At 58.2% G+C, this 18,148-nt stretch overlaps 1 protein-coding gene across 1 annotated transcript in view; it reads right to left on the bottom strand.

Moving 5' to 3' along the window:
* Window positions 1-1,353: 1,353 nt before the first annotated feature.
* Window positions 1,354-18,148, bottom strand: part of Runx3 (RUNX family transcription factor 3) — a 56,307-nt gene continuing 39,512 nt past the window's right edge. Inside the window, exons 4-6 of the mRNA XM_004850604.3 lie at window positions 17,918-18,022; window positions 8,020-8,178; window positions 1,354-4,085 (exon numbers count right to left, since the gene is read on the bottom strand). Of these exons, the coding sequence (XP_004850661.2) occupies window positions 3,553-4,085; window positions 8,020-8,178; window positions 17,918-18,022 (797 nt within the window). The 3' untranslated portion in view covers window positions 1,354-3,552. The remainder of the gene's footprint in view (window positions 4,086-8,019; window positions 8,179-17,917; window positions 18,023-18,148) is intronic.

The following is an 18,148-nucleotide window of genomic DNA, read 5'->3' as shown; positions in this document are numbered from 1 at the left end:
CTGTGGGTGGCTCAGGGGGGTGGGCAGACTCACCAGGACTCCAGAAGGCTGGGACTGCCCAACTTTGAGAGTCAACTCTTCTCTTCAGCCAGGTAAATCCCAGTCCTGAGCCTGACCATGGCACACAGTAGGGCTCAGTGGCTGTGTGACTCAAGAGGGCGACTCACAGCAGCAGGGACAGCTGTCTCCAGGGAGCCGTCCTCCACCTTCTGTGGTGACTGTCCATGGTCCGGCACCTAGGAAACTGTCTCCAGTGTCTAAGCAGGGCCTGGCCGCAGCCCCTCCTCACCCCTGTCCAGAGAGGTGGCCCCTCCCTCCACCTGCTGCCCGCTGAAGGCTGCCCCTGCTGCCATCTGCAGGCCGCTTCCTCTCAGTGCAACATCACTGCCAAGCTTGGGACTTTGGGGGCTTCAGATTCTCCTTTCCAAGTGGGGTACAGGTGATGGAGGCTTGAGGCAGAGGGCCATAGCTCCTCACCCATAGCTACGAGGAGGAGCCATCTCCCTACAAAGTGACCTGAAATAAACGGGAATAGAAGCAGAGTGATCAACTCTGCTCACTCAGGGGAGAGAAGGACACACCTGTGGGGAAGATGCCGCCCAGGGCACCTGTGGAGCCAGCCTGCAGCCAGGCTGGATCCTGCTCCTAACCGACTTGCTGCTCTGGGGGCGAGTCCAGGCTGGGTGGGGGAGGGTCAAGGTGTCAGCTGGGAAACAGGAATTTCCCGTTGGGTGCTGGGTTAGGCTGCCCCACACAAGTGAACAGGGCCAAGTTGGGGATCAGGTTTTGGAGTAGACGTCACTCAAACACAAGGTCTGTTTTATGAAAATTCCCGTTACAGACATCCACTGGCCAGCCCCGGGCCCACACTTGGCTGTGTGTGTGGGGCTCCCTGCTGGGCTGAGAAGGGGCTTGTCAGGCCAGGGCCCCACGCCATCACTTGTCGTGGTCCCAGCTCAGCCACAGCAGCTCCAGAGAGATGTGGACCTGTCCTCTCATCGGTAAAGCAGCGGTGCCCGAGTGGCCACCTGCTCTGCACTCGTGACAGCTGCCAACTCACCCGTCTCCGTGAACACAAACCCTGGAGGGGCTCTCCCCAGGGTGGTGGGGCCCCTCCCCAGATCTCAGGAACAAGCTGGGTCTAATGTTCTAGGGTCCTGGCTGTGCCAGGAAGACTTGGGCCAGAAGGTCACAGTGGCATTCCTGACAGTTGGATGAAAGCAGACCAAGGCCTGGGTGTCTCCCCAGCTGCAGCTCAGCCCTGTCCCTTTTCTTGTCTCCTTCCTGAGCAAGGGCAGGAGGTCTCCCACCCACCGGCCACGGGTACAGCCCTAGAAATCTAGCACAGGATCATTCAACACATCTCAGTTATATTATTGTAACAAACCAGTCAAAATTCCATTTTACAGTTAAATAGCACAGAAGACAGACAGTTTACTGTACAAGCAGGTTGTGCACAAGACACAAACACATCAAGCAAATGATAGTGCAAGGCAGCACCCCTCCCCCCAGCTTGGGACGATTTTCTGGAAGATGTGAGCATGACAGGTATGGACACCTTGGCATGACACTATGTCACAGAGGGTCTGCACCCAGCACAAACACACACAGACATCGTACCAAAACCCCTTCCTTTCCTTGTGCTATCCACCTCAGTGTTTGTGTGGCACACCGTTAAAGCAGCCTTGCGAATCAGGACCCATTCTCACCAGCCAGGAAGCGCGAACAGACTCAGCCTGGCCACCATCACTGCTCAGCAGTGGGTGAGAAAGGGCAGGGTCAATTTACTTCCTGTCCAGCCCTGATCAGGGGTTGGGCATCAGGAAGGGGCAGTCTCTGGGCCGGGGCTACAAAGTACTGGGCACTGGGAGTCCCAGGGCATCTCCCTCGCTGGCCATGGGAGGGAGTGAAGCAAGTGGGAGGGTTGTGGGTTTGTAGCTGCTTCCTGAGAAGGGGTGAGAGGCCCCCTGGGTGCAGGGAGTTGGCAGGACACCCTCAGCTGCTATTGTGAAGAGATGGAGAATACTGTTTTCCAGTGAGGACAGGACAAGAGAAACTGCAACAGGGGGGATCTGAGTAGGATCAGAACTTCCTCAGCTGTCAGAGACCGGATCTAGCTGTTAGAGTTGGGAGTAGCCTGGTGAGACACTTGCTGACACAGACCACTAGGAAGGAACACTGTAGGGGAGATTTCCACACCCACCGAGGATGTGGCTGAGAGCTATGAAGTCACATGGTGTTGAGCCTTTGTTTTCTCGTCCTTTTCCATTTGAGAACTCAGACACAAGGACCCTTGTAGACTCTTGTGTTTCTATCTGCAAGATGGAGGGGAAACATCTGGCCTCTGAACACGGGACCCTCACACAGCCTGCGCTATTCCCGCACTCCACTCTCCCCACCAGGCCCCACTCTGTCTCCTGGACAAATGTCTGGGAGCACAGACGTGAGGGTCCATGCCCCTTGCCCCACATCCCCCGGGTCTCCCGGCAGAGGTAGGAATGTGACAGGGTGGAGGAGGGATCTCCATAATTGTCCACTGGCAGGAGGCAGTGGGTGGGAGGTGGTGTCCACAAGCCCAAAGCACTACCTGCTAGAGGCCTCGTGCTCAAAAATATACCTGAAGCTGCTTTTTCTAAAATCACTTTTAAAAACTGGATTTTGTTCAAGACTGTTTGCTTCAGGAGTGCAAACAGGTTAAAGAGAGTTATGTGGCAGGGATTGGAAGACCTGGCTGGGCCATCCCAGGAGGTGGGACACAGCTCGATTAGACCCAGGTGACAGGGACACAGACCTGACCCCACCATGCCACACCTCAGAGCTTTCTGCTGAGATCCACCTGACTCTCGCGTTGTCTCAGCAATGGCAACAATGAGACTCCCCCCAAGAGGGCAGAGGGGATGCCACGGGCTGGACAAGTGTGTGGCGGGTTGGTCAGGAACACCCTTCCCTGTTTTAGGGCACTGCCGCCACAGCCCACTTGCTCTGGGGCCTGGTGCCCTGGGCAGCTGCGATGGGCCAAGGGCTTCTGAGCTGCTAGGGAGGGCAGGAAGCAGAGCTGGGGGGCCTGCTCGGGTGCGTGCTCATCCCTTCTGCTGGCGATGTCCTCCCCATCTTCACAGCGAGGGGACCCCTCTCCGGGTGAGGTGGGGGCTTTCTAGTTCTGACTCAATGGGTGCAAATGCAGACTGGACTGGGCCCCAGGGCAAGGCCTCTGAGGAAGGCTGTGGTCTGCCGCCCTCTTCCTTGGCACGGGGGCTGACCCCGGAGGGCAAGATCCTTTCTTTGGCATGGAGATGGTGAGGTGGTTCTGGGAGGTGGCAGGAGTTTCCCTGGGAGCATAGGATGAGATGACTGGGACCAGGCTGGGGACAGCGTCCTGGAGGAGGTCCCCTCCCGCTCTGTACAAAGGTGTGGCTGGAGGGTCCTCTCTGAGCCACTGCAGCTCTGGCCCCTGGGGCCCTGGCTGCGCCGGAGCAGAAGTCCCACTGCTGCCCGGAGCCCGGGAGCGGGCCAGTCCCTGTCAGAGCACTGGGTCCTCTCCTCGGCGGGTGGTCAGTAGGGCCGCCACACGGCCTCGTCCATGCGGCCCGGCGTGCTCAGGGCTGTGGGCGAGTTGCTATGGCTGCCGTCGGCCTCCACGCCATCACCCTGGCCCAGGCTGGGGTTCATGAGGTTACCGGTGGCCACGGAGACGGTGCTGCTGGGGCAGGAGGTCAGCATGCGGGTGGGCGAGCGCTCGCCCCCACCACTGCCCCCACCAGCCACCATGGAGAATTGGTAGGAGCCCGAGGAGGCGCCGTAGTAGAGGTGGTAGGGTGCTGGGTTGGCCTGGAAGGGCCCGCTCTGGCTCTGCGCGGCCCCGGGGTAGGGCGGCGGGAGGTAGGTGTGGTGGAAGCGGCTGGTGGCCGGCATGCCTGTCACACTGAGGCCGCCAATGCTGGTGCCCGAGGGTGTGGCGCTGTAGGGGAAGGCCGCTGACATGGCGCCCGGGTAATGCATCCTGGGGTCTGGGAAGCGGCTCTCCGTGAGGGTGAAGGAGCGGTCAAACTGGCGGGGGTCGGAGAAAGGGTTCAGGTCCGAGGTGCCTGGGGGACAGCAAGGAGGAGGGTCAGCTGCAGCTGGAGACTGTCCCAGGGCCTTGCAGCCCGACCCTGGGGTCGCGTCTCACGCCCAGAGAGTGGCACTGGGGCTCCCTGGCACTCTGTTCTTCTGGCCCTGGTGTCAAGACACCCAGTACAGACCCACTCAGAAAGCAGGTGCCTGGGTGGCCACAGCCTGATGGGGATCCTCATTCCCCGCAGGAGGGGTACAGGGGGGCCAGGTCACAGTCCGGCAGAGCCCAGGCTAAGGACAGGGGTGTTAAGAGAAGACAGTGGGTGAGGAAAGGCTCTCAGTGCCCTGTGGGATTGAGGGCTGAACTCGACTTCTAAAAATGAGGAAACCGAGGCAGAGGGAGGCTGCTCTTCCTGACACTGCACAGAAAGGACTAGCACTCACCATGAGGTCTTTCCTCCCTGCTGGGGCACGTGTGTGTGTGTGTGTGTGTGTGTGTGTGTGTGTGTACAATCAAGTGTGTGTCCCCACAGCCGTGCCTCTCCTGCCCAGCTGCAGCTCAGGCAGCATCCTGGCTGGCACCTGGTGTAGGTGCTGGGGTCACAGCAACTGCTTGCCACCCCCATCCCCGCCTGTGTCACCAAGGCTGCCCTGCAAGCTGGAGTTGGCTGGTGACCCTGCAGGGAGCAGATGCTGCCCTCACCGGCCTAGGAGCAACATGAAAAGCCAGCCAGTTGGGTCTGTGGGTCACAGAGTCCAGCTGGGGCCTGCAGTGGCTCCCCCAGGAGTCTGGCTCCTCGGTGGGCTCTAAGACTAGGGTGCTCCAGCTGCTATCCTCCATTTTTGTAATCACAGACCCCAAAACCTTGGAATTTAACTGGGCTTTGGGTCTGATTTTAACCCCATTCGATTAGAGAATGTGAAAATGGAGGCCCAGAGAGGCTGAGGCATGAAGGGTCACATGATGCAAAACCCCAAGGTTTCTGGTCCTGAGCCCCAATATGTATCTGATAGGTAGCTGTCTCATGTGTGAGGCTATGGGTCTCTGAAGCTGGACAGTTATCCTGGTTTTGACTCTCTACAGTAGCTGTGTATCTCTGGGTGAGTCACTTAACCTCTCTGTGCATCAGACTCCTAGGGACTATAACAGTTTGTAAGGACTGAGTTGGTTGCTACACTTACAGTGCTTAGAAGGGAGCTGTGCAGAGTGGGCCCTGGAGGCTTTGCTGCTGCTGTGATGCCTCCTGCTCTGGGTCCCTAGGACAGGCCTGCTCAGGACCTAGAGGCGAGGCACTCACCCTGCCTTCCTCGGACTTTGGCAGCAGTGGCCAGGTGGACGAGGGCTCCGTGGAATCTGTCTGGGCCAACCCCTCTGTCTCAGCCACCATGGAACAAGGGCCTGGGGGGGACCCAGGAGACCAAGCTGTCTCCCGGCCATGCAGGGTTGGTACCACCTGGGACTGGAGGACGGAGGCTTGGGCCTCTTGCTCCTGGTCTCCGCCTGGGATGGAGGTGACCCCAGTGGCTGTGTCACTTCTCAGGGCCCTGGGGCCTGCTCCCTCGGCAGGGCTCTGACCTGGGGCTACCATGCAGTGTGCTACATGGGAGACGGAGCTGTCTGGTCCCGGCTGCTCGGTCAGACTTAGCTGCGTGTCAGGGCGCTGGTGTCCGCCCACATCTAAGGACACAGGGTAGCAATGCCTCGAACCAGACGAGGAGGAGGTGGAGACCCAAAACTGAGCAGAGTGGAGGCAGAGCCGTCACCTGCCAGGAACCCCAGCCCTGGGCCTAGTGTGCGGCCCTCACAGACACCCGGCTCTGCCCTGTCCCCTCCTGGGCTCTCCCTCAAGGCTCCTGCACACCCCCTGCAGCTCCAGGAAACCTGAGCTGGCTGGGCCCCTGCCCAGCAGCCAATCCCAACAGTGGAAGGAAATGTTTATTTTCTTCTCCAAATTGCCGAGCTGTGCTGCCCAGTGGTGGCTGAATGGGCCCTTTGAGCAGTGAGAAGCCCCCATTGTGGGAGGCTGCAGCCAGGGATTGTGGGCTGGGGTACGGAGGGGCTGGGGCCCTGGCACTGCTTGCCAGTGTCCAAAGTTGGGCGGTCAAAGGAAGTGGCAGTGGAGTGTCCTGAGGGCATCCCCAGGATGGGGCCTAAAGGCAGAGGCTGGTCCCATCAGAAGGGATCACCACATCCCTCATACCTGGGGCTGCCAATGGCCCCCCTGCAGAGGGATCCTCTGACAGATGAGAAGACTGACAGGCTCAGAGAGGTTAAGTAATTTGCCTACGGTCACACAGCCAATGCAAGTCAGAGCCAGAATGCCTAGCCAGCTCCATCTGACTGCAAAGTTGACACCTCTTCCCTGGTTTGGGTGTTAAGTGCTCTTTCTCTCATTTCAAAGGGAACAGGCCTGGAGGAGGGCCCAGGGCCACAAGGTGGCGAACAGGGGTGGAGGGCTTATCAGGATGCAGCAGCAGGAGGACTGGGTCAGCTCCGCAGCCCTGGGACTGGACCTCCTCTCCTCACTGCCCAAGTGGAGGCAGGGGCTCTGGCTCCCACATGCATACCAACTATGGGAGAGTGTGGCCCTCCTTCTCTGGGAGCTGGCAGACAGGAAGCTGCTGTGTGCCCTGCTGGGCTTTTCTGGCTGGGCCCCAACACTCTGTCAGCCTGGCTCTGGCAAAGGCAGGGAAAGACTCAGCATGGTGGGCTGCTGTAACTGCACTGATGCTGGCCTGTGGGGGACAGGAGCAGGGACAGCTACTGACCAGTGACCTCCCAGCACCTCTTTAGGCCAGACCCCCAACCTGGAGCTCCCCAGGGCTCAAGAGCTGAGTGTCTGAAACTCACTGACCATGGGCTCAGAGAAACTGTGCTGGACTGCTTCTCACCTCGGGGGTCCAGCTTCCTGAGCCTGGGTTACAATGGAGGTGTCTTCTCTTCATCTGAGAGGCTGCGTCAAGCCCGGCACATGGCAAGGGCTGGAACAAGACCTCCCTGGGCAGGGGTCCCAGTGGGACCAGTTCAGCACAGCAGGTGGAGGGGCAAGGAAGGAGGGGACAGGCAGGAGCCCTGGGCTCTTCCTGCTCTGGGCCCCATCCTCAGGCCTGCAGAAGTACAGAACACTAGAGAGACTTCGGACCTGGACACCGACAGGCTGTGTGATCCAAGGGTGGCCCGTGACCTCTTCAGCCTCTGTGCACTCATCTGTCAAATAGGTTCTACCCAGGCCCTGGTGGATTGAGAAGAATGGGCCCTAGCCTCTGCCCTGGCCTGTGCTGACAGCCCCACCCCTGCCAGGCCCAAGCGCCAGCTGCCCACAGCCCCTGTGCTTTGGCTCAGCATCTGTCCACTTGCCTTGCACTGGTCATGGGCCAGGCATCTCTGCTTGGGAGGACCTGCCTGAGGTCAGCTGTGGTTGTGCTTACTGCCTTCATCTAGGCAATGGGGACAGAGTCCCAGGCCTGGTCCCCTCCTGGCTCTGTGCCTCCCTGTCCCTCGCCCAGGCCTGGCACCTCACTTTACAGTGTCTAAAGTTTGTTTGAGGGCAGTTATGTCATCTGGACATCAGCTCAACCCTGGGCAGGGAGCCCCCCCACTTCCTGATGAGAATGCTGAGGCTGGGGGAGGGATGCTGTGTACAGAATGGGGATGTGCTGCTCCTGGCTCTGTGGACATGCCATGCCCAGTTTTGATATAAGTACTGCAGGATTCACCCTACCTCCTCCAGGAGGCATCGTGCTCCGGAGGGCAGGGGCTCTGTCTGGTCATGCTTACAATGGGGTCAGGCACCACATGTGTTTGCAGAGTGAATGAATGAAGGTCTAGACATCTAGGGTGCCAGCTGCCTCTTCTACAATACAAAGGCAGTGGGTGATCTTTGGGAGGGACTCTGATCAGGGCACACGACCCCCCATCCTGGTTCTCCACCCACCACTCCTGCCCCTCTTTGGTCCATTCCTTACCTTGGATTGGGGTCTGGGCCTGGCTGCTGAAGTGGCTGGCGGTGCTGATTGAGCCTCGGGGGCTGGGTGTGCTCGGTGTCACCCGCATGCGCAGCCGTTCCAGGTCTCCGAAGCGGTCAGGAAATACCTTGGTCTGGTCTTCCATCTTCTGTCGGTGCCCTGTGGAGGCATGGAGCCTATGAGTCACTGCTTCCTAGGGCCTCAGAGGACACAGAAGTGCCTCATATCGCTGGGAAATTCTTCCTGAGGTCTAACTTTGGGCGGCTGTGGGGGACCCTGAGGTCATCACCCTGCTCCCGCTAAGGTTCTCAGGAGACTTCCTGAACAGAGGATGGTAGCTTCGGGCCATGGTCTCACTTTAACTACAAGGGCTGGATAATCACTCTGACCCCAGGGCTCCGGGTCACTCAGCTAGTTAGATGTAAAGTCAGTACAAGAACTCAGTGGTGCACCCCTGTAACTCCCAAGTACTCTGGGTGGCTGAGGCAGGAGGACTGCAAGTTCAAGACCAGCCTGGGCAACTTAATGAGACTCTATCTCCAAATGAAAAATATAAGAAGGGCTGGGGGCTGGGTGTGGTGGTACATGCCTGTAACCCCAGCACTTGGGAAACTGAGGCAGGATGGTCATCACAAGTTTGAGGCCAGCTTGGGCTACACAGTAAAGCTCAAGGCCAGCCTTGTGAGACCCTGTCTCAAAACAAACAAATAAATACCAAAAACCAAAAAGGGGTTGGGATATGGCACAATGTAAAGACCCTGGGTTCAGTCCTCAGTACCATTAAAAAAAAAAGACATGAGTTCAGGATTCAAATCAAAGCCTGTGACCCAAAACTCTGTAGCACACTGTGCAGTACAAGGGGAAACTGAGGCTACAGGCACGAGAATAGTAGCTTAAGCAGGTTCCAGAGGCAAGCGGGGAGAGAAGCCAGGGTTGCGGCTGCCCTCCATCCCCGTCTGCAAGAACAACAGGAAGAGAAGGCCCTGTTGGCTGTTTTAGGCCCTGGGCCTCAGACAGAGGGGCTTCACCAGGATGCCGGGCAGAGGCTCGGGACCGTGCGTCCAGCTTGGGACATTACACTGAACACTGCCAGGATCTCCCACACCCCCTCTCTGCTGGCCCGCGCCAAGGGACCCAGCCTCCCCTCTCAGGCCCCAGAGGTGCTTGCAGTGTCAGTGTGGCCTTGCCCCTGCTCCCTGCAGCCTGATGACACTTTTGAGAGGGACATCAAGCTTTCAGGGACCTCCCTAGTGTCTCTCTCTCTCTCTCTCTCTCTCTCTCTCACACACACACACACACAAATGGTCTTTTTCAATTAATCACTTTACATCCCACAGGCAGCGCTTATGAATGAAATTTTCGAAAACCGAAGCATAGCAGCCAGGCTCTGACATCCCTAGGCCCCTCTGTGACCAGCGTGGAAAACACAGAGGCTCCCAGGGAGCTTGCAGAGTGCTCTCAGCCCAGGAGGGCTTATCCTTCTGTCACTTTCTTTTTGAATGGCTCGCCTTGCAGATGAGTTGTTTCCTTATCCCTGAAGTGGGGAGTCACCAGCCCACAGGAATGACAGCTCCCTGGGCCATCCAGGGTGGTGGGAACTCAGCAAGTCTGCAAGGACCGCTGGGCCACTGGCTGTCCCTCATCCACTGGGAGTGCAGCTCACCTCACCATTCCTCTCTTCCATGAACACTTAGCTTCTTCCCAAGTTGCTGCTTTTGACCCCAGGAGCAGCCCTCTTCCCACTTCAAGTCCAAGGTTTCTCCAGGGCAGATGTCAGGAACAGGCTGCACCCATGGAGGGTGGTGCATTCCTGCCTGTTCTGCCTCCATTACTCCTGAGGGAGGCAGCCAGGCCCTCTTTTATAAATGAGAACTACGAACCAGAGAGACAGAGAGCTTCCCTGAGGTCACACAGCAAGGAAGGTGGTGGAATTTCCTGGACCTGAGCCCCTTTAGAAAAGTGTGGGGAAGTAGTTAAGAGGGAGAAGTTTGCTGAGGTCTTGGGTCTGGAGTAATGTGTGATTTTTAAAAATTGATAGAAGAGACAAATAGGTGGAATTGCACTGTTCTTCCTGGGGCTGGACAAGCTATTTCCAGGGAACTGGAAATCTGTAGGGGTGACTGGGGACCACTGCTGGGAAGGAGAGAACAGAGCTGGAGCCTTAGAATGGACCTCATTTCTGATTTTCAAAATGGGGACACAAAGGGTTCTGGGACCCATAGACCCCTGTACATCTGGTCACAAGTTCAAGTGGGCACCTGAGAGCCTCAGAAATGTGCAGGGGCTCCTGGGGGCCACAGGGGCCTAGCAGGTCACTGAGAACCAGGGAACCCACATTCTCCTCTGACGAGGCCCCAGTCTGGGCTCTGACAGGACTCTGCGGCAGGGCTGAGAACACTGGGCCTCTGGCCAGGTCCCACTGCTGTTCCCCCAGCTCCAGACTCTTGGCAGCAAATGGGAAACCATAGGCTGGGGACACTGGCTGGAGCTGGAGCTGCATGATGACCACGAGAGGTGAGTGGGGTGGGTGGGGACTGGGGCAGGTGGAGAGGATGTGCCCTGTGGCAGCCACTGCTGCCAGAGCTTCCCAGGCCAGCCTCAGTCTTCAGCCCCAACAGGCCTTGAGGGAAAGGAGGCTATCTGGCTGCTGAGGACACTGGAAATGGCAGGGAACTGAGGAGAGGCTAGGGGACAAATGGATCCAGGGGAATCTCACTAGCAGGCCTGCCGGATGGTTACAGAGACCGCAGACTGATCTGACAGCAGCTTGGGTGCAAAGGATCTGGGTGCCTTCATCAACCACAAGGTTGAAGTGAGCCAATGGGGCTCCATCAGAGCTGGTGCAAAACCTCAGGCTTTGTCATTATCATCACTGGTGGATAAAGTCCCCTGTTTCTGAGTCACACCGTGTAGAGTGTTTACAGACACTCCTGCACCAAAGGAAGGAGGGTGGGGTTCAGAGCCAGCCCAGGGGCCTCACTCAAGTTGCACTCTCTTCCCTGCCTCAAGCTGTGGTGTCCCCATCACACTGCCCTCAAGGGTCTAGGTGCTGGCCCCACAGGGTCTGTGGACACCTCCCACCCGCACAAGTCACTGCTGGCCCTGCTCAGCCGGAGGCTGAACTAGAGATCAACACGCTGAAGCCAGGGTGCTGACCTGTACCAAGATCACAGAGGCAGGACGGCAGGCAGGTTCGCACCCGCTCCCGGGCTCCTTCTCTGACTTTCCTTTTTGCTCCGATTGCTGAGATGGGGCCACTGAGGCTGTAAGACAAGCTTGCTCAAGGGCCACGGTCTGGGGCTATGAATCAAGAGACCCCAGCCCAGAGCGAGCGCTCCCCAACATGAGGAGAGGCATCTTCCCTCCTCTTGGGGATGCTTCCTTGTGGCTGTGGAGCACTGAAGCCACTGCTGGGGAGGGGCAGAAGGGAGCCCAGGCAGCCCCACATGGCCAGGGCGCCAGAGAGTCTCTGAGCCACGGGGCCTGGCCTCACACTGGAGTGGAAGGAACGGAAGTGCCTATGCTGGGGGAGAGGAGATGGGCCAGAGAAAAGGCCTCTTTTATTCAGTTTCCTCACTGAGAGCTAGGTGGGGGCTGGCCCAGTTTGCTAGTCACCTGCGGCCCTGCCTCGGTGCCTCAGTTTCCTCTCTGCATAGCTTGCTCACTGAGGCCCTCTCCCTCTGAAAGTCCTTGACTTAAGATTGCAAGAATTCACCACAGGTCAGGCTGGCTACCTGCACCCTACAGAGGAAAGAAGGCAGGGCCGTGTCCCCACACCTCATGCTGCTCCCGTGCCCAGGTTCCAGAATATTCTCTGCCCCCACTTCAGAGCCTCCACTCAAGACAGCCTCTGTGGGAATCTTCTCTTGTCCTGTGAGGCCCAGACCAGGAGCCCCTACCCCAGGAAGCCCCCTTTCTCCCGCCACTGATTCCCAGTAGCTGCAGGAGTGGAAATACTGATTGCAGTCACTGCTCTATGAGCACTTCCTCCGTGGCAGTGTCTGAGCAGCTCATACGACTGCCTTCTTTCTCCTTGCAGCCTCTTCCCGAGAAAGGTCTGCTGCTGTCCCAACTTCACAGGTGAGGAAACTGAGGCTTGAGACAGTCTTCGATGTGCTCAAGGCACAAAGAGGGGATCTAGCCACCTGTGCTCCCTGGAGCCCACCACTCAGGAAAAGGGCCTGGGTTTTGAAAACTGGGTTCAGCCATGGACACAGAGCTGCTCTCTGCAGGGCCAGGCTGGGCCTGGGCACAGGAAGGTGAGAGCCTCTCAGTGGGCTCCAGCAGGGGCTCTTGTCCCACTTGGAAGCTCAAGGTTGAGAGTTTAAGTCTCTGTCAAACCCTGCTATAACCCACCAAGTGCTTCTCCTCCTCAGGGCCTCAGTTTCCACATCTGTCCAGCAGTTATCATCCTGTCTAACCCCCAAGGGTATGGATGAGCCGGAAGACAGATCACAAAGTTCTGAAAGTGCAGTACTGAAGGGGTAGGGGATAGGTGGACAGGGAATGCCTGGAGCCCGAGGGGCCTGGCCTGGGCAGCGGGGCTTATGCCGCACACAGCTTCCCCAGCACAGCTTTGCTTACTGACCTATACCCTCGCCTAGGGGTGGGCAGACCTCAGCCTGTGCCTCCTGAGAGTCCAGCATCCCCAAGCCCAAACCTGGTCACAGTCAGTTACCCCTATGGTCCTGGGAAAATCTTTCTCTCCCTTTGGGCCCCAGCTGTCTCATTTGTCAAGAAGAAGCTCTGAGGGGGAGGGTGGGTATGAGAACTAAACAGCCCACCAGGCCCTGTCCTTCAAGGAAGGTGCCCAGGGTCCCAGCTCTGGCTTGGCCACCTGCTCTGAGGTAATAGCTCCTCTTCAGCAAATGTAGCAGGATGGCTGAGCCCTGAGCATGTGATGAGGGCCAAAGCAGAGGAAGAAATGGGCCCTGCAGGCTGGGTGACACTGCTTATTCCAGGCTGGGGGACCCCTTACTACTCCCTATGGCATCCCTCATTATCCCTGCCCAGCCAGCATGGCTCCCAGCATGTGCCTGGTGCTTCTGGGGAGAACCGAGAGGCCATCAGGGTCAACCCCTGCCCCGTGCTGCCCAACACACACCCCCGGATAGGAGTGTGACCATTCTAGTGGTGTCTACAGTGTGACGGGCACTGTGCCAGGCGGGTCACATGTGTCATCTCCAAGGGTCACAACCCTCTGAGATGCTGCTATCCTCTCCCCCTTTTATGGACAGGAAAGGGGAGGCATTTAGTCAAGGCCACATGGTGAGATTCAACCTGGAGTGGCCAGCTGGCACAAGGTCTGTGCTTCCGAAGACCTCCAAGGGAGGACAGCCAGATCACCTGGCCACGAGCTCTACCTGGCAGGAGACCAGCCGAGCAGCTGTCCCCCAGCTGGGATGAGCAGGAAGCACAAAAAGGAGAAGCAGAGCTGGGCAGGGCCATGGGCACAGAGACGTCGGCTGGGCAACACGGTGAGCCCTTCACCCATCTGATGCCACTTCTGGCGAGGTCGCGCCCCAGACACAGGAGCCACTGTCTGTGCGGCCATGGGTGGGGCGCCAGCCCAGGCGCTCTGCGGCCTGTCAGGAGATTTACACCGGACTTGGAACAGCCGCTGGAGTGGCAGGCGGGTGCTGGCCCAGGGTGGTCCACTGTGAATCGGCCCCCTGTGAGCAGATGAAAGCCCTTGGTGGCTGGGCAGGGAAATGGGCTGGCAGGGGGCCAGCGGGCAGGAGGCAGCTCCCTCCCCTTCCAGGCCTGGCCTGGGCTTCATTAGGGAATCCAGGAGGTCTGAGGTTAACCCCTTCCCTCCTGCTGGGCTGTGTCCCCTTCCTCCCCTAGGCCTGCGCCCAGGTTGGGGGACACTCCTGGCCTGTTGGGGTCCTGGTCCCTGGGGGCCAGGAGCAGTGGCCTCTCCCCAGCCAGGCCTGCCTCCCTCCCTCTGCTTCCCCACACCTGCAGCCCAGTACAAAACTGCAGCAACATCAGTGACTCCCAGGCCAGCTGCAGGCTTTGGTCACTCTTCCAGACCATGCCAGGTCCCCTAGCAGCCACCTGGGCTCTTAGCTCTCTTCCTTCAGGGCCGTCGAATGTCACCTCCGTGGGGGCCTCCCCACTGTCCCCAGTGGCCCACCCTCCATTCTCCAGCCTTCCCCCAGCTTCGCTTGTCTCCATGGGACTTCTGCTGCTTAAAATTAACTCACTGCCACGCATTTACTAAGCACCTACTACATGCTTGTGTCTGTATCCCCAGGGTCTACACCATTGCCAGGCAAAACAGAGACAAGAGCCTCCATCCTTGTGGAGCATAAAGAATAGTGGAGGGGGATGAATAATTAATGAAATAAATGAGAACTACATAGCACCCCAGGTGATAAAACATTCAAGGCAGAGTTGAGGCCAGGAGGATCAGGGGAGAGGTGAGGGTGCTCTGTGCACAACCTGAAGCAGGGTGGCAGTGAGAAGGCCTCAGGGTGGGAAGGAGTGAGCCATGCAACTGAGGGTGTTAGCGGGGAGTGTTCCTAGCAGGAGGAGCGGCAGTGCAAAGGCCCTGAGGCAGGAGTGTGCCTGGCAGGAAGCTAGGGTGGCCCAAGTTGGGTGACAATGGAAGAGGATGCAGGAGAGGATGACACAGGGGTCATTGGCACAGACTGGGGCGGGGAGGTTCGGGACCATAGGGACAGCAGGACAGGTTTCCATCTCTTCCCTCTGTACTTCGAGGCCCAGGAGGTTGAGAACCCACTCGGATGGATTCATGGTGGTGTCTCCAGCATGTGGAACAGTGCCTGGCATATGACAGATGCCCAGGAAAATATTTGTGGAAATCATTCCATGTACCTTTTGGGGAAGAAAGGGGCCAAGGGAAGGATCAAGAACCTGGGTCTGACCCTTTCAACACCAGCACCTGCTGAGCCCAGCAGACGGGCTGAGCTGTTCCCAAACTGCGGTCAGCACCAGCTTTGTTGGGCACTGGCACCTCCTCCTGCCCCATCTTGGATCTGGCTCAGCAACCTGCATTTTCACCAGCCCCCAGTGACTCTGAGGAACACCAGCATTGAGAACCTCAGAAACCAAGGCCACATCAGCAGGAAGCCACCAAGTCAGCCTCAGACCAGCTGGCCACCCGGCTGGAGGCTGGGCACGCTCTGCAGGGCACTGGGGGGGAACGACCCAGCCACATAACCCACAGCCGGGCCTCGGGGAGCTACAGACCCTGCTCCTGTGCTCCCGGGGGTTTCCCCTGCACCCGCCCCACCCTGCACAGGCTCAGATCTCACAGGGTGCTGAGCTGCAAAGCAGGAGAAAAGCCCCCAAAGGAACTCCTGGGGTGCAGAGACTCACGATGGCACCAGAGGGTTGCAGGCACTTCCTGTGGGGCAGGCACCAGAAACTCACTGAACATCACAACTCCCCAGAACAGACACTAATGCAATTCCTGTTATAGACCTGCACACGGGTGGGCAGGCCTGGGCCTCTCTGAGGCCCTGATGGGAGCCCCAGGAGCCCTGAAGTTCACCTTGGGCAGCAGCTCTGTCTCCCTACCTCCCCCTGGGCGTGCTGAGGCTCAATTCATGGAGACTCTGCACCCTGCCTGGCATACTGGGCTATTCAGTGACCACAGTTGTGGAGCTGGTCTCTTCCCTCTTCTAGATGGGGAAACTGAGGCCAGGAAAGGGGAAGGGTTTGTCTACAGCCCCAGGTTGAAGACCAGGAGCAAGTCTGTCCTAAGGATGGGGGATCTGGAGGGACCGGCCTCTCCCAAACCTCTGCTTGTCTCCTTGACATCACCTGCCTGTCCTGTGCCACCCCTGCCCCTACCAGCTCACCCCTCAAAAGGCCATGCAGGCCTGGGGGACCCGAGGAGAGAAGTGCAGGCAGATGATTCCAGTGGGGACTCTGGAGGGCAGGGCTGAGCCTCTACACTCACACGGGGCCTTGGGAGGGAAGGCCAGGCAGCACTGGGCTGGGCAGGCTGAACATGGAGGGTACAGGCTCAGCGTGGCTCCCTGGGACTTGCCTAACATGCTCCAGACCCCTATCATGTGCCTCTGTGGCTTTGCCCTTCTTTTTGGAGGGGCCCTAACTACTACATCCTCACACTGAACCCAACTGTGGCTCCTGTGCATCCGGGTCCTGCTTGGGACTCAGAGCACACATCCTCTCCCTTCGTGACCATGCCTCTGTGACCAGGCTGGGGCCAGCAGCCACCCTGGTGCTCCCTGGGTAGGGGTGGGGTACCAAGGAGACCAGAAAACCAGGGCCAGTGACCTGGAGAACCCTCTGTCTGCCAAAACCATTACATGTTGCCACCACTGCCAGGCCTGCAGGGCATTGGTGTCATCCCACTTCGTGCAGAAGGGGTCTGAGGCCCAGGGGGTCAGTGGCTTGCCCAAGATCACACAGGGATAAAGTCCTGGCTAAGGGAATGGGTTGCCAGGTGTTTGAGGTGCTGTACACATTTTATTTCAACAGCATCATGAGGTAGCTGGTTATGGAAAGCCATTTTCCAGACAAGAAAACTGAGGTATGACAGTGTCTTCCCCGAGGTCCCTCAGTCGGGCAGGCTGGGTCAGCAACCTGCTCTCTGTGACCTGGTGGCCTATGGATCACAAAGGCTCCCCAGTCATCACCACCTTGAGACTCTTGAGCTCACCCACCCAGTTCACAGATGATTAAACTGAGGCCAAAGAGCCAACAGCACTGGCCTGGGGTCCAGAGCCCAGAGCCCAGAGCATGAAGCTGTCCATGTCTGGTCCCATCAGGAAGAAACGGGCAGGAATTTGGCCAGAAGTGCTGGCTGACCTTGAGTGGGAGCTCAGGCCAGCTAGAGGACCCTGAGAGGCCCCGAGGGAAGCTCTCCCAGAGCTACCTGGCCCAAAGAGCCTGTCCTCCTGCCTCAGTGGGTGAGAGGCTGCCTCTGCAATGCACTCCCCACATCTGACATGTGTGAGACCCCACAGGGCCCAGGCCCAGGTCCTCTCCTCCTTGCAAGGAGGGTAACCCTTTGCTGCCTGATGATCCCATGCAAAAACAAGCACGAAAGGGTTTCTAAATTTAAAGTACTGCACTTACAAAGGGGTCAGGCCAGCCCTCAATGCAGGGGGTTGCAAAAGAGAAGAGCTCTGGGACAGAGCTAGGAAGCAGCCAGTCCAGAGCAGGTGGGTTGTTCTGCTGCATTTATTCATGCACTCATTCGTCCAGCCAGCACAGACCTGGGGCTTCCCCTCCAGCTTCTCCAGTCTTGATCTGCAAACTCGAGGGCCTTCAGCAGGCAGCAGGAGTTAAATGCAGACTTACTTTGACTGATCAGGGTTCCCTGCACAAAGGAGGTGCTCAGCACCTGTCTGCAGAATCAAGTCTGCACTATGGGTCTCATTTGTGTGGATCCGGGGGCCAGAGTGGCAAAGGTCCTGAGACTCGAGCAAGGCACATGCTAAGATTCAAAAAAGGGTTTCCAAGGAGGGGACCTGGCCTCACAGCTGGACAAGCTCCTGCCTTTTGATCACTGCCTGCCACACATACCCTGGCCACTGGCAGAGGAAGCTGGCATGGAGAGCATACCTGATCTAGCCTCCACCCCAAACACACCTGGATATGAAGCTTCCTCCTCTCCCTCCTCTCCCTGTCCCCTCTGCCCCACTAGGCAGTCAGCCCACAGGTTGGGATCCCCCAGCTGGTTCTATCATCCAGTCTTAGCCCCCAGCTGGCCTCCGTCTGGAGCTGAGGCCAGAGGGTTTAGAGTCTGCAGCAGGCACATGGTATGTGTAGGGTGCAGAGCCGAGGACTGCAGCCCTACCGGTGTTTCAGGGACCTGGTGCCGTGTGTCTGACTTTCCTGCCCACCTCCCCTGCCTTCCTCCCAGCCCAGGGCTTAGGGGCTCTGTGGCACTTACGTCTGGGCTCCCGGGGTCCATCCACAGTGACCTTGATGGCTCGGTGGTAGGTGGCCACTTGGGTGGGGTTGGTGAACACAGTGATGGTGAGTGTGAAACTCTTCCCTGGGGAGATAAAGACAGGAAGTTGGCTCCTGGTGCTTTCACAATACCCTGGTCTCCTACTTATCCTTCTGCAAGGAACCTGATTTCTTAGAAGAGGCAGGATTCTCCCCTTTGAGCCTGGAAGAC

Source organism: Heterocephalus glaber, unplaced genomic scaffold (assembly GCF_053883595.1).
Source record: "Heterocephalus glaber isolate CG9 unplaced genomic scaffold, H.glaber_assembly_v1.0 deba00001452, whole genome shotgun sequence".
In the NCBI taxonomy this organism is placed as follows: domain Eukaryota; kingdom Metazoa; phylum Chordata; class Mammalia; order Rodentia; family Bathyergidae; genus Heterocephalus; species Heterocephalus glaber.
The sequence above is the reverse complement of the archived record's forward strand: the minus strand, read 5'-3'. Positions and strand labels throughout refer to the sequence as shown.